General features: G+C 40.5%; 2 protein-coding genes across 4 annotated transcripts; both read left to right on the top strand.

The window, feature by feature from the left end:
* The first annotated feature begins 636 nt into the window (after positions 1 to 636).
* Positions 637 to 10387, top strand: LOC126630417 (uncharacterized). Of its 3 annotated transcripts, XM_050300543.1 has the most exons (6): positions 894 to 1040; positions 1124 to 1246; positions 1797 to 1863; positions 2690 to 4520; positions 9177 to 9243; positions 10070 to 10387. In XM_050300543.1, exon 4 carries the CDS (start codon positions 3044 to 3046, stop codon positions 4175 to 4177), a length of 1134 nt encoding a protein of 377 aa, XP_050156500.1. In that variant the 5' UTR covers positions 894 to 1040; positions 1124 to 1246; positions 1797 to 1863; positions 2690 to 3043; the 3' UTR covers positions 4178 to 4520; positions 9177 to 9243; positions 10070 to 10387. The 3 variants fall into 3 exon arrangements, with proteins under 3 accessions (XP_050156502.1, XP_050156500.1, XP_050156501.1); XM_050300545.1 differs by lacking the exons at positions 894 to 1040; positions 1124 to 1246 and adding an exon at positions 637 to 657; XM_050300544.1 differs by lacking the exon at positions 1124 to 1246.
* Positions 10388 to 11482: 1095 nt separating this feature from the next.
* Positions 11483 to 12834, top strand: LOC126630265 (uncharacterized; the record flags this gene model as incomplete). The annotated part of the gene is made up of 4 exons (XM_050300361.1): positions 11483 to 11586; positions 11678 to 11775; positions 12369 to 12431; positions 12737 to 12834. Coding segments are annotated over 4 exons (363 nt in total), but the record flags the coding sequence as incomplete, so codon positions are not given.
* Between the last annotated feature and the right edge of the window lie 2163 nt (positions 12835 to 14997).

Raw genomic sequence — 14997 nt, 5'->3', positions numbered from 1 at the left:
TTAATTTATTTGCATGGTATATATGATATGTAAATATTAAGAATTTGTGTGTAAGATTTTGTGTTGGAACTTATTTGTTGGACATCTGGTAAACTTAAGCTCATTCATAATCGATGGCAGCACCAGAAGAGAGATATATAGGCAGTCGATCATCTCAAAAACACAAGTAGTCGATCATCTCATTTTTTTTTATATGGCTCGTGTATATCACATATACAGCTGAATGGAATATAATTGTCCTGGAAAACGTCCTTTCAAAGATTAAGCTGGCTTTCGTTATCTGGATGGCTAAATTAATCGGTTCTACCTTCAATAGTTCCCAGCCACTAACTTTAAATGTGTATATCTTTTTAACAAGGCTCCTACTGATTTGTTGTTCAAAAAGTACATTTATCTCTGAAAAAACTTGAAAACAATTTTAAACAGTCCTTAATCGATATGTATTACTTTGGCATTGTAGCTATATATAATTATATAGTGTGAAAACATAATTAATACTACAAATTGCGAGTTTTGATTTACAAAATCTAAAGGGGTCCAATGCAAATATGCTTTCAGGTAACACATTTTTTTTCCATGCATTATCTGTCACAGCCCGTCCCGGAATTTTAATTCCGAGGACGTGAAAGTACTAAATTATCCCTAAACGGGATTAAGGTGCGTCACTTATCTATTGGTTTTTACCTAAATCCCCTAATCTATTGTTAATTGGAATATTATTTAGTGTCAGAAACATAAACTTAGACTTAGGGGTACAATTACATACTAAAGTTTTAATGTTGGTTTTGGAATTTATCACGTGGGATCCCCACCTCCTGAATTCCTTCCCCAAAACCCGTAGGTTGTCTCTTCCTCAGCTCTCCTTAGTCTCACTCTCTCTCTCTTTCTTCATTTCAGACTCTCTCATTCTCTCTCTTACTCTCGAACTCACTCGAACTCACGGCAAACACCAAGAACAACCACAATTCTACACGAACGTCCAATCTAAGATCACCATCGTGATCTTGGGAACTTCACGAGCACGGGGGTACAAGTTTCAGGTGAGTTCTATTTCAAAAACCCCAGTTTCAAAACACCCCGTGGATTTGCACTGTTCACAAACTTTAATATGGCCGTGTTTTAGGTTAAACAAAGCTCACAGTGAGCTTAAGGAGGTCACGAGGAGGCTCGGAGTGCCTCGTTTGAACAAAATGGACGTCGGGATCGTTGGGTTCGAGTTTGGCCGAATTTGAGGAATTTTAGAAAGGTATGATCTTGTTGTTTTTGGACCTTAAAAACCTTCCAACGTGATAGTAGGTGTTAAATGCTTCATTTTGGTATAAAATGCGAAGAAATTGGACGAAAAACGAGTGAGATTAGTGGAATTGAAATTTTACCCAGTTTCCGGCGCCGGCGACGGTCGCCGGAGCTGAAGGTTGAAGGTGACGGAATATTCCGTCAAGTTTGACGGAATATTCTGACGCCGTTAGTCAGTTTTAACGGAAACCGTTAGCTTTTAACGGAATATACTAGGATTTGACGGAATATTCCCTAACGCCGTTCACTGTAGCCGTCAGTGTGCATGTCACGTGGCCGCGCGTGGGGGGCGCGTAGGTCCGTGCCACGTCAGGCGCGTGGGGGCGCGTGAGACCTCTAAAAATTATTTTAAAAATATGGGGATGATCCTGAGGTTGTGTAGGTCACGGTGGTATATTCATATACCCAATTTGAGCATCGTATGAAGAATTTATTACCTAGTTTGGTTTAGGTGCATTAAATGTGCGTTAAATGATTGTTTTAAGTTATTTCACTTCTAGGTGGAACTTATAACGAGGACGAGCACATCCAGGGGCGTCAAGGGGGTTACGACCCGGCGACATACCAGTGAGTGGGCATTTGTTTTTATATATATACCTATATACTCGATTTCCCCAGAAATCAAATTTAAATGAAAAGTATAGTGAAATGAAATGAAATATGATTTGATTGCCATGCATAGAATGTTATGAATATTATGAACTGTCGTATGATGCATATATGTAAGGTGGTGCTGTGGACGCACAGGTAAGTATTTAATTACTGTTATGTTGATGATGATGATATATTGAGCTCATATCCTGCACCATGGTTTAGTGCTTATAGTATTCACCGCATCGCACGCTCGCCTTGGATCCAAGTAGATGCTGGTCGTACAGTCCACGCGGAGTGGGTACGACGGGCCAGTCGTAGAGTGTTAGTGAGATTATGACTGGTGGGTGACCTTAGGTTATTGTATACAAATGATTGATGAGAGAAGCACTAGAGCGAATATTACCATGAGTCGTTCAGACTACATTAGGTGGTTCCGACTTATGTGCAGAAGGCCGGACAGGTCACGCGGAGTGACTCCGGCAGAGAGTGAGATTGATAGATGTTGAGCTCTAGGTTCAATCGTTCAGGGCTATTAAAGGGCCTCCGATTGATTATTTCTTTTACCTGATTATATTATGTTAATGCATTCATACTAAACTGTTGAAATTGGCATGGTACATTCTTTATTGAATCTGTTATAAGATTGATGATCGAGACAGTTGAGATATATATGCTATATACTATTTTTCTGGGAAAGTATACAGGTTTTCCAAAAAGGGGTTATAATTGTGGATTTATGAAATGATTTGGAAAAGCTTTATTTTCGCCCACTCACGTTTTCTGTTTTTCGCCCCTCCAGGTTCTAGTTGATAGTTGAGGCGTTGGTGGCCTACGAGGACTGCTTCGGTGTTCTGACAGACTAAATAAATGTAGGATTTCACCCGAGGGTGTTGTAAAATAGTTATGGTCCTACTTGACTGCACCTAGACGCTTATGCTCTGTTTATGTGTGTTTAGTACACTCTTATGCACATAGAATGCTAGGTTGTAAATAACTGCAATTAGTGGTTTTCGTTGACTCGTATTTTATTATTAAATCGTTTCCGCTTGCGTTATGGTTACGTCACGCTCACGTGACGGCCAGCACGTCCTAGTCTTCGGGTTAGGGTGTGTCAGTTTGGTATCAGAGCATAGGTTGCAGTCCTGTATAACTAATGAGTTCTTCTATTGATTTTTGGATGTTTTCTGTCAGAATTATGCCGCCTCGTAGAGATCCTCGCCGTGCTGCTGAGCCTAATTTCCCCGATATAACTCAGTTAGAGGCAGCAATGGCTCAAGCTTTTCAGGCTAATATCCGTCCTCCTCAGAGAACGCCTGTAGAGACGATGTATAATCTGAAATTGGAAACCTTTGAGGGAAATGAAGGTTATGAAGGGGCAGAAAAGTGGTTGGATCGGATTGAGCAGACCTTTCAAGTGATGCAAAGTCAGGGAAACCTGCCAGCTAATAGATGGGTGGAGACCACCACCTGGTTTTTGGGCCGTGAGCCAGCGGCGTGGTGGATAAATCAGTCGAGGCACATGGCACCTGAAAGGGCAGCCGAATGGGAGGTATTTAAGGAAAATTTTATGAAGAGATTTGTTCCTCCGGAATATATAGATCGCAAGAAACAGGAATTCACCAGTCTGAAGCAGAGAAATATGTCTGCACATGAGTACTACAGGAAGTTTACTGATTTATCCCGTTATGATTCTGATTTAGCGGGTAATCAAGCAGAAATGCTTCGTCGTTTCAAGCTAGGATCTAAGAAGAAGTACAGAACGTTTGCCAATGCACTTCCCTGTGCCGATTATCATGAGTATTTTGAGATTCTGGTCCGGATGGAAGACTCTGATAATCTTCCGGACAGTGAGGATGATGAGGATAAGGGTAATGGTCAGAAGAAAAATGAGAAAGGTAAAGGTGTTTCCATTCCAGGACCTCGTCAGACGCAGAATTTCAAGAAAAGTGGAATGAGTTCGAGTTCTTCCAGTGGTGGATTTAGTGCCACAGGTCCGAGGAGAGGAGGTGGTAGGTTTGGTAATGGACCTAGATTTTCTGGTCAGAGAGGCTTTGGTGGTACTGGTAGTTCGGGTCCTCCGTTATGTCGCCGTTGTAATTTCCGACATCATGGGGAATGTAGGAGAAGCAGTGGTGCATGCTTTACATGTGGTCAGACAGGACATAAAGCTATGTATTGTCCCCAGAATCAGCAGAGGCCCCAGCAACCTGTTATGCCAACATCAGCACCGACTCAACAGAACTTTAATTCAGGCAGTTATGGCCAAGGTGGTCGTGGTGGTGCTTAGCACTATCAGGGTGATGCTGCTCCTTATGCTCCGGGACAGTATCATTATTCCCAGGATCCTTATTTTCAGAGTGGATATTCTCAGGATCAGGGAGGTTATACTTCATATCCGTCTATGCCAGCTAGCGGATCTCAGTGGTACCAGGGGGGTCAGCCCCAACAGAGCGGAGTTGCTGCTAGTAGTGCAGGGTCGTTTAGGCCGCCTGCCCAGGCAGGTCAAGGACGTACTCATCAGGGACGAGGTAACCAGAGTGGCAGAGGTCGTGGAGGACGACAGCCAGCTCAGGGACGTGTTAACCACATATCGCTGCAAGATGCTCAGAACCATCCAGACTTGATTATGGGTACGTTGAATGTTCTTGGTCATTTTGCTAGAGTTTTGATTGATTGTGGTGCTACACACTCTGTGATTTCTCATACATTTGCTCAAATGACACGACCTCATCCTTCACCTCTAGGGTTTGATTTAGAGTTTGCTATGCCTAGAGGGGATAAATGTTATGTTGATAGTTTTTACTCTGGGTGTCCAGTGATGGTAGATAATGTCATTATGCCTGCTAATCTTATCCCGTTAGACATCGTGGATTTTGATGTGATTTTAGGGGCGGATTGGTTGCATTATAATCGCGCCCATATAGATTGTTACGGGAAATCAGTTACTTTTCTTCGTCCTGGACTACCCGAGGTTACATTTGTGGGTGAAAGAAGTGGGGTGAGGCATGGTGTTATTTCAGCCATAAGGGCAAAGAAGTTGTTATCCAAGGGTTGTCAGGGATACTTGGCACATGTGGTGTTGAATGATGTTGATTCCGGTAGTGTGGAGGAAGTCGGAGTAGTCAGACATTATCCTGATGTATTTCCAGATGATTTGCCTGGATTGCCCCCAGATAGAGATGTGGAATTTTCGATTGATTTGCTTCCAGGTACGAATCCTATCTCTTTGACTCCTTATAGAATGGCACCAGCGGAATTAAGAGAGTTAAAAATTCAATTGCAAGAGTTAATTGATAAAGGTTTCATTCAGCCTAGTTCTTCACCTTGGGGAGCTCCAGTGTTGTTTGTAAGAAAGAAGGATGGAACTTTGAGATTGTGTATTGATTACAGGCAATTGAATCGGGTGACGATTAAAAACCGTTATCCCTTGCCTCGTATAGATGATTTGTTTGATCAGCTCAAAGGTGCCTGTGTGTTTTCTAAGATCGATTTGAGGTCTGGGTATTATCAATTAAAGATTAAAGATGAGGATGTTCATAAAACAGCTTTCAGGACTCGTTATGGGCATTATGAGTTTTTGGTGATGCCATTTGGATTAACGAACGCTCCTGCAGCTTTTATGAGATTGATGAATGAAGTATTCCAGGAATATTTAGACAGGTTTGTTATTGTTTTTATTGATGATATCCTGGTATATTCTAAGTCGAAATCAGACCATATTCGACATCTTAACTTGGTGTTAAGGAAATTGAGGGAACACCGGTTATATGCCAAATTTAGTAAATGTCAATTTTGGCTGGATCAAGTGGCATTTTTGGGACATGTGGTATCAGCTCAGGGAATTCAAGTGGATCCTCAAAAGATAGCAGCAGTGGAAAGTTGGGAACAACCTCGAACGGTCACTGAGGTGCGGAGTTTTCTTGGTTTGGCAGGTTATTATAGACGGTTTGTTCAAGACTTTTCTATGATTGCCTTGCCATTAACGAAGTTAACCAGGAAGGATGTTAAGTTTGAATGGGATGGAAGTTGTGAGCAAAGTTTCCAGCAATTGAAATATTGCCTTACTCATGCACCAGTGTTAGTACTTCCTGATGATGATGGTAACTTCGAAATCTACAGTGATGCTTCTTTGAATGGTTTGGGTTGTGTTTTGATGCAGCATAGTAGAGTGATTGCTTATGCTTCTAGGCAGTTGAAGACTCATGAAAGAAACTATCCGACTCACGATCTTGAGTTAGCAGCTATTGTGTTTGCTTTGAAGATTTGGAGACATTATCTCTATGGCGAGAAATGTAAGATCTTTACAGATCATAAAAGCCTTCAGTACCTTTTCACTCAACATGATCTTAATCTTCGTCAGAGAAGATGGTTGGAATTGTTAAGTGATTATGATTGCACGATTGAGTACCATCCGGGTCGTGCAAATGTGGTAGCTGATGCTCTGAGTAGAAAACCTCAAGGGCGACTTAATGCTTTGTATGCCAGTCGTGTTCCTCTTCTGGCAGAGTTGAGATCTACTGGAGTAGAGTTAGAATTGGAAGAGCAAAACGAAGCTTTTCTTGCCAATTTTCAAGTCAAGCCAGTCTTAATTGATCGGGTACTTACAGCTCAATCGTTGGATGAAGAAATTCAAGAATTGATCAGTTTAAGAAATGAAGGGAAAAAGAAAGATCTCAGGATCCGAGGATCAGATGGAATGCTTATGCAAGAGAACAGGATGTATGTGCCTAATAGTGAGGAACTGAAGAAAGAAATCTTGGATGAAGCACATTGTTCGGCTTATGCTATGCACCCAGGAGGAACTAAAATGTATCATACCATTCGACCATTCTATTATTGGCCGGGTATGAAGAGGGAGATTGCGGAGTATGTAAGTAGGTGTATTGTCTGCCAGCAGGTTAAGGCTGAAAGAAAGAAACCGTTTGGGAGATTGCAACCACTTCCCGTTCCCCAGTGGAAATGGGAGAATATAACGATGGATTTTGTGTATAAGCTGCCACGTACACAAAATGGTTTTGATGGCATTTGGGTGGTCGTAGATCGACTTACCAAATCAGCACATTTTATTCCAGTAAGGGAGAAATACTCTCTAAATAAGTTGGCTCAGTTATTCATATCGAAGGTTGTAAAGTATCATGGTGTCCCAGTGAATATTATTTCTGATCGAGATCCAAGATTCACTTCTAAGTTTTGGATAGCTTTTCAAGAAGCTTTGGGTACTAGATTGCTTTACAGTACAGCTTATCATCCACAGACAGATGGTCAGTCAGAGAGAACTATTCAGACACTCGAGGATATGTTGAGATCCTCTGTAATGCAATTTGGTGACTCTTGGCATGATCGCTTGGATTTGATGGAGTTTGCCTACAATAATAGTTTTCATTCGAGTATTGGAATGTCTCCATTTGAAGCACTTTATGGAAAAGCTTGCCGTACGCCATTATGTTGGTCAGAGGTTGGTGAAAGAATACTTGAAGGGCCAGAGATTGTGGATGAGACTACTCAGAATATTCAGGTAATTAAGTCTAACCTGAAAGTGGCCCAGGATAGGCAAAAGAGCCTAGCGGATCGACATACCACGGATAGAATGTATAATGTGGGCGACTATGTATTTCTGAAATTATCGCCTTGGAGAGGGGTGGTTCGCTTTGGAAAGAAAGGAAAGCTAAGTCCCAGGTACATTGGACCTTATGAGATCATTGAGAGGATTGGTGAAGTTGCTTACAGGTTGGAGCTACCTCCAGAGTTGTCTAAGGTACATAATGTGTTCCATGTTTCGATGCTTCGGCATTATGTTTCAGATCCTTCACATGTGATTCCTCCTCAACCTTTGGAAATTAATCCGGATTTGACATATGATGAGGAACCAGTGACTATACTGGATTGGAAAGATAAGACCTTGAGGAATAAGACCGTGAGCTTGGTAAAAGTATTGTGGAGGAACCATTCAGCTGAAGAAGCTACTTGGGAGACAGAAGAACGGATGAGAGATATGTATCCGAGATTATTCTATGAGTTTTGATGTTCTGGTTGGTGACTGGAATTTCGGGGACGAAATTCTATAAGGAGGGGAGATTGTCACAGCCCGTCCCGGAATTTTAATTCCGAGGACGTGAAAGTACTAAATTATCCCTAAACGGGATTAAGGTGCGTCACTTATCTATTGGTTTTTACCTAAATCCCCTAATCTATTGTTAATTGGAATATTATTTAGTGTCAGAAACATAAACTTAGACTTAGGGGTACAATTACATACTAAAGTTTTAATGTTGGTTTTGGAATTTATCACGTGGGATCCCCACCTCCTGAATTCCTTCCCCAAAACCCGTAGGTTGTCTCTTCCTCAGCTCTCCTTAGTCTCACTCTCTCTCTCTTTCTTCATTTCAGACTCTCTCATTCTCTCTCTTACTCTCGAACTCACTCGAACTCACGGCAAACACCAAGAACAACCACAATTCTACACGAACGTCCAATCTAAGATCACCATCGTGATCTTGGGAACTTCACGAGCACGGGGGTACAAGTTTCAGGTGAGTTCTATTTCAAAAACCCCAGTTTCAAAACACCCCGTGGATTTGCACTGTTCACAAACTTTAATATGGCCGTGTTTTAGGTTAAACAAAGCTCACAGTGAGCTTAAGGAGGTCACGAGGAGGCTCGGAGTGCCTCGTTTGAACAAAATGGACGTCGGGATCGTTGGGTTCGAGTTTGGCCGAATTTGAGGAATTTTAGAAAGGTATGATCTTGTTGTTTTTGGACCTTAAAAACCTTCCAACGTGATAGTAGGTGTTAAATGCTTCATTTTGGTATAAAATGCGAAGAAATTGGACGAAAAACGAGTGAGATTAGTGGAATTGAAATTTTACCCAGTTTCCGGCGCCGGCGACGGTCGCCGGAGCTGAAGGTTGAAGGTGACGGAATATTCCGTCAAGTTTGACGGAATATTCTGACGCCGTTAGTCAGTTTTAACGGAAACCGTTAGCTTTTAACGGAATATACTAGGATTTGACGGAATATTCCCTAACGCCGTTCACTGTAGCCGTCAGTGTGCATGTCACGTGGCCGCGCGTGGGGGGCGCGTAGGTCCGTGCCACGTCAGGCGCGTGGGGGCGCGTGAGACCTCTAAAAATTATTTTAAAAATATGGGGATGATCCTGAGGTTGTGTAGGTCACGGTGGTATATTCATATACCCAATTTGAGCATCGTATGAAGAATTTATTACCTAGTTTGGTTTAGGTGCATTAAATGTGCGTTAAATGATTGTTTTAAGTTATTTCACTTCTAGGTGGAACTTATAACGAGGACGAGCACATCCAGGGGCGTCAAGGGGGTTACGACCCGGCGACATACCAGTGAGTGGGCATTTGTTTTTATATATATACCTATATACTCGATTTCCCCAGAAATCAAATTTAAATGAAAAGTATAGTGAAATGAAATGAAATATGATTTGATTGCCATGCATAGAATGTTATGAATATTATGAACTGTCGTATGATGCATATATGTAAGGTGGTGCTGTGGACGCACAGGTAAGTATTTAATTACTGTTATGTTGATGATGATGATATATTGAGCTCATATCCTGCACCATGGTTTAGTGCTTATAGTATTCACCGCATCGCACGCTCGCCTTGGATCCAAGTAGATGCTGGTCGTACAGTCCACGCGGAGTGGGTACGACGGGCCAGTCGTAGAGTGTTAGTGAGATTATGACTGGTGGGTGACCTTAGGTTATTGTATACAAATGATTGATGAGAGAAGCACTAGAGCGAATATTACCATGAGTCGTTCAGACTACATTAGGTGGTTCCGACTTATGTGCAGAAGGCCGGACAGGTCACGCGGAGTGACTCCGGCAGAGAGTGAGATTGATAGATGTTGAGCTCTAGGTTCAATCGTTCAGGGCTATTAAAGGGCCTCCGATTGATTATTTCTTTTACCTGATTATATTATGTTAATGCATTCATACTAAACTGTTGAAATTGGCATGGTACATTCTTTATTGAATCTGTTATAAGATTGATGATCGAGACAGTTGAGATATATATGCTATATACTATTTTTCTGGGAAAGTATACAGGTTTTCCAAAAAGGGGTTATAATTGTGGATTTATGAAATGATTTGGAAAAGCTTTATTTTCGCCCACTCACGTTTTCTGTTTTTCGCCCCTCCAGGTTCTAGTTGATAGTTGAGGCGTTGGTGGCCTACGAGGACTGCTTCGGTGTTCTGACAGACTAAATAAATGTAGGATTTCACCCGAGGGTGTTGTAAAATAGTTATGGTCCTACTTGACTGCACCTAGACGCTTATGCTCTGTTTATGTGTGTTTAGTACACTCTTATGCACATAGAATGCTAGGTTGTAAATAACTGCAATTAGTGGTTTTCGTTGACTCGTATTTTATTATTAAATCGTTTCCGCTTGCGTTATGGTTACGTCACGCTCACGTGACGGCCAGCACGTCCTAGTCTTCGGGTTAGGGTGTGTCATTATCCCCTCATCATCATATTACTTGTCTAACAATTAATTATTGTTTATTTACTATCACGATCAAAAGTGGAGTGCTGATGATTTACTTTATAATGATATCTCGAGACACTACTACAAGAAATCAGATATGTCGTGCCAAATATGATTTCATCGCGCAAAGTTTTTTATTTTTTTATTTTTTTATTTAATTTAATTTCTTTATTTTTGCACAACGAAATAAATCGTCGAGCAAGGTTTTCCATTTTTTATTTTTTATTTTTAATATTTTTTATTTTAATTTAGTTATACTAATTGTTTGCTCAAGGTTTTTTAATTTTTTGGGTTTGTATATTTCTTAATTTAATATAATTTTATTAATTGTTTGTGTAATGAAATATTTCGTAGTGCAACATTTTTTTTATTTTTGATTTTTTATTAATTAAATTGTATGGATTTAGTTTTTTCTTTTAATTGATTTAATAGTACATATGAAAATTGTGACAACCTGTTCCTAATTTTACGATGTTATAAATTTTTAAAAAGTGATTTGACGAAAATGCCCCTAGAGGTGATGGTGTTGACTTTCGTTGACCAGCGTGTAGTGAAACGTACAAAATATTCTTTTAGTGTATCCTTATAGTACTTGACAATATGAGCACGCAGGCACAAGCATAATCGAATTTGGAGCTACATTGAAGATTTTACGAAACTACAAAGTAAAAGGGCATTTTAGTAAATTCATTATTTCAAATAGTCATTCTTACTATTTTATTATTTTCTTATGGGATATCTGTGTTCATGGGACCCACGCACGTGGGTTTCCTCTCCTCTTTGTCCCCGTGTCTTCCTTCTTTCTGGAGCACAACCTCCCTTTTAAAGGGAACTTTAACGAAAAGCACCTGGTACTGTTCACTTTAACGAAAAACCACATTTTTACACTAAAAAGTCAATCCTGGTACTATTCACTTTACTCTTTATTTTGTCCTTATCATTAAAACTCAAAGCTTTCATCTAACTTTAAGCTCTCTCTCTACAAACGCAGAGAAACCGGCGACCCACGTAACTTGCCACTCCGATGAGCTCATCCGCCACCAGCGATGACCACCTCATTGTGACCTTCATCTTCCTCCTCCGTTCAAACTCTCTACACTCTCTTCCCTCTGTGCTCGTTGCATATGAACACCAGGAATAAATCCAGCGACCACCTCACTTCTCGACCTCGGTAAGGACTCGCACCCCTTCATTATCTCTTAGTTTTCAATGTATAGCTCGATTTTGAGCTTACACGGGAGTTTTTGGTAGCTTATATACAGAAATCAACTCGGGAAAATTATTACCCATATCTCCAGCCAACTCACGGTAGCTGCAAGCGTTTCCTGGCCATTTTCGACCATGGATGTGAATGAAAATGGTATAACTTGAATCTCTACTCTCTTAGCTTTATTTTGCCAATTAAATGGTGAGATTTGGTTATAAAATCGAGCTTGAACGGAGCTCGGGAGTTTCCCTGCCAAATCAGCCCGAATCCGGTGTTCTTCTTTCCTGGGTCCGGCAGGTACAACCCGCAAGCCCAATGGGTCAACCCGATCCGATGTAGAGAAAAAAAAGCCCAACCTAGAACCGACGCAACCCCACGACCCGTTTACCCAAACCCAGATCCACTTAAAGATTGAAAGGGAATATTCCTTTTGAGGAAGGAATATTCTGTTAAAATTAATTGTTGATCGTTAGTTGACTTATGTTGAGTTTTTCGGAAATTTCTAGAAACCCTCCTAGGCTAATTTTGATGCCCTGAGTCTATTTTTGGCATCCATTTAGTGAAATTATAAAGTTTTAACATAGTTGACTTAGGGTTGACCACTGACTTTTTGTTTACTTTTTACAAAAGTTGCCCGAGACCCTTCTTAACGTAAATTGACGCACTAATTCCAAATCCGCACTCCATTTTCCCAAATTTAGTTGTTTTTGTTGAGTTTTACTAACGGTCCCCAATATTATGCTTAGGTACGATGACTATCGGAGACTCCGGCCTTCCTAGCTCGAACGAATGTGACATCGCAAGTAACTGTAAGTGGGTCTTTTCTTTTATATAGTATATATAATTGTTAGTTTCCATTTATACATTTCATAAAGAGTTTTCCACAATAAGCCTAGATTAGCGTGACGTTTATGAGATTTAGCACATGGATATAAATTATGAAGTTATGCTATGTCATACGGGATGCACATGTATACATATTATTATTGATGCTATAATTATATTTATGGGTACAAATAATATTATGTTAACTAGAATTATCGAATAACTGTGGCATAACTATATTTATGTTATATGTTCATCGTTTGCTGCATTGGTGTTAGTACTCGCCCAGGCCAGGGCCAATCTTTCACATTGTATGTGTACATCGCACCGTACGCTCACTTTGGATCCATTGTACGTGCCAGTCCTGTCCTAGATTGCTATAGGTAATTAGGACTCGTATGTGCTACGTATAGCACCAATCTTCACGTGATTGTAATACTATAGCGTATATCATTGTTACACCAAGTCATGTTCATGTCAGAATACCTTTGCATGAACTCGTGTGTCAGCATGTGTCGATGAGCACTTGATATGATATGTTTGCTTATGCGAGATTATGTGATTACAGACGTCATATGTTTATTTACGAAATATTATGTCGTATTAAATTCTTGAGATATTGCAAGCTATGGTAAGTATTTTCTTACTATACGTAATATGTATATTTTGGAAACTATACTTGTTTTACGGTGAGGGGTTATTATGTTTTCAAAAAGGTTTTTACAAAACTTTATTTTTAGGCCCACTCACCCTTGTTTTTTTTTTTCTCCCCTCTAGGTTTAAGTGCTGAGCTTTCGTGTTGGTGAAGATTGTTGGCAAATCTTGGTATACGTGGTTACCTTCGATTGTATAATTCTTATCCTACTTTACTGTACTTTACTTATGCTCTGTCATCAATTGTGAAATGAGTTCATTCCCGCTCACAAGTGCACTCTTATATTTAGGCAGTTTTAGGTTTAAATTTATTCACATTTTCCACATAACTACACTTTATGGCTTCGTCACCCTCTAGGTGTTGGCCAGCAAAACTCGATTCGAAGTCTAGGTGGACATTCCGGGTCGAGGTGTGTAAAAAATAATGACCAAATTATTCTATATATATTATTAAAAGTGTACATTGAAGCAAAGTACAATAATAGAATCTAATACAAGTCTATTCTGGTGGTTGTAGCAGGGGATATACCACAATGGCATCCTAATCTGCCAGCCGCCTCCTCAACTCCTTAATTTTCTCCGTCAAAGGCTTCGATCCAGTGAAAATCCGTTTAAGCTAAAAGCATTGGTTTTTTCCCAGCCAGTCAACAGCCAGTCCATAAAAACAGCACTAATTAAGTGACGTGAGCAAGTGTAGCCGTTGAACCTCACATGTGGGCTAGCTTATTTTGATAACATAAAGAAAGTTGAGATTCCACCATAAACTAATTAGCAATATGGAGATAGTCCAACCTCTTATAAACCCTAATAAGGTTTCTTTTTTTGTGGACATGACACTATTTTACCTTCAGATTCTCACATAATTGTGGAGGTCAGACACGAGGGAGAAGGGAGAGAGAGACAACGATGAGTTAAAGTTTGGAGCCCCTCCCAAACATGATTCTTCTTTCCATATTCCTTCTATGTGAGCCCAACTAATCTTGCTCATTCCCCCAAATATACATAATGGGCCTCTAGATTTTTAAAATATTTTGCACCAATCGGCCCAACCCAAATATGAAAGCCGACTACACATTAGGGTTTTCTCCGTCCAGTATAAATGCTCGCAAAGCTCTGAACTCCAAACCTTCTCACGCCACTGTATCTTCTTCCGTCCTCTGCAGCTTTCAAGGCTAGGGTTTGGGAGCGAACGTCGTTTTACCGCCACCATGAGAGCCAAGGTAATTTCTCAATCTCTCCCGATCACCTACGCTTTCTGTTCGTCCTCGCTTTGTGTCCGTTGATTGATTCGTTTTCTGTGCATTTTTTTACGGCGGTGATTGCAGTGGAAGAAGAAGCGCATGAGGAGGTTGAAGAGGAAGCGCCGAAAGATGAGACAGAGATCCAAGTAGTTTGCTCGTTCGCTGTCACCGATCATCAATCGACGTCGTTTCGCTTCCGTCTCCATGTTTTGTTGTCTAATCAAGTAATCAGCACCCCATTAGTCAACTTGTAGTCGTTTTGTACGCTTTGTGTTATCGTTTGGAACAAGTTTTGCTTTAATCAGTTCAGTCAGATAATTTATTTTTATATCCTATAGCATCGGTGGCGATTTGGAATATTTTGATGTTAATCTGTTTATATTTCGCTATGCAATGTTTCATTCATTTGTGTTTTAAGAGTTTGACACAGGCGGGGTATGTTACGGGAAATTATCTGTTTAGGGTTCACTGTTGGGTTTAGGAGCCGATACCCTTTTGATTGACTGGTTGGCACCATTGTTCTGGTTAATGATCTAACTTAATTTGGTCAGGGTTTTTGGTTTAGGCACGCCCAATGGCGAAAATTTGGAATCCCCAATGTCGATGAACATGTGTGCTTCGCATTGGATGTTCATTCTGTGTAGGGTTTTAAATT

This window comes from Malus sylvestris, chromosome 7, assembly GCF_916048215.2.
Source record: "Malus sylvestris chromosome 7, drMalSylv7.2, whole genome shotgun sequence".
Classification (NCBI taxonomy): Eukaryota; Viridiplantae; Streptophyta; class Magnoliopsida; order Rosales; family Rosaceae; genus Malus; species Malus sylvestris.
The sequence above is the reverse complement of the archived record's forward strand: the minus strand, read 5'-3'. Positions and strand labels throughout refer to the sequence as shown.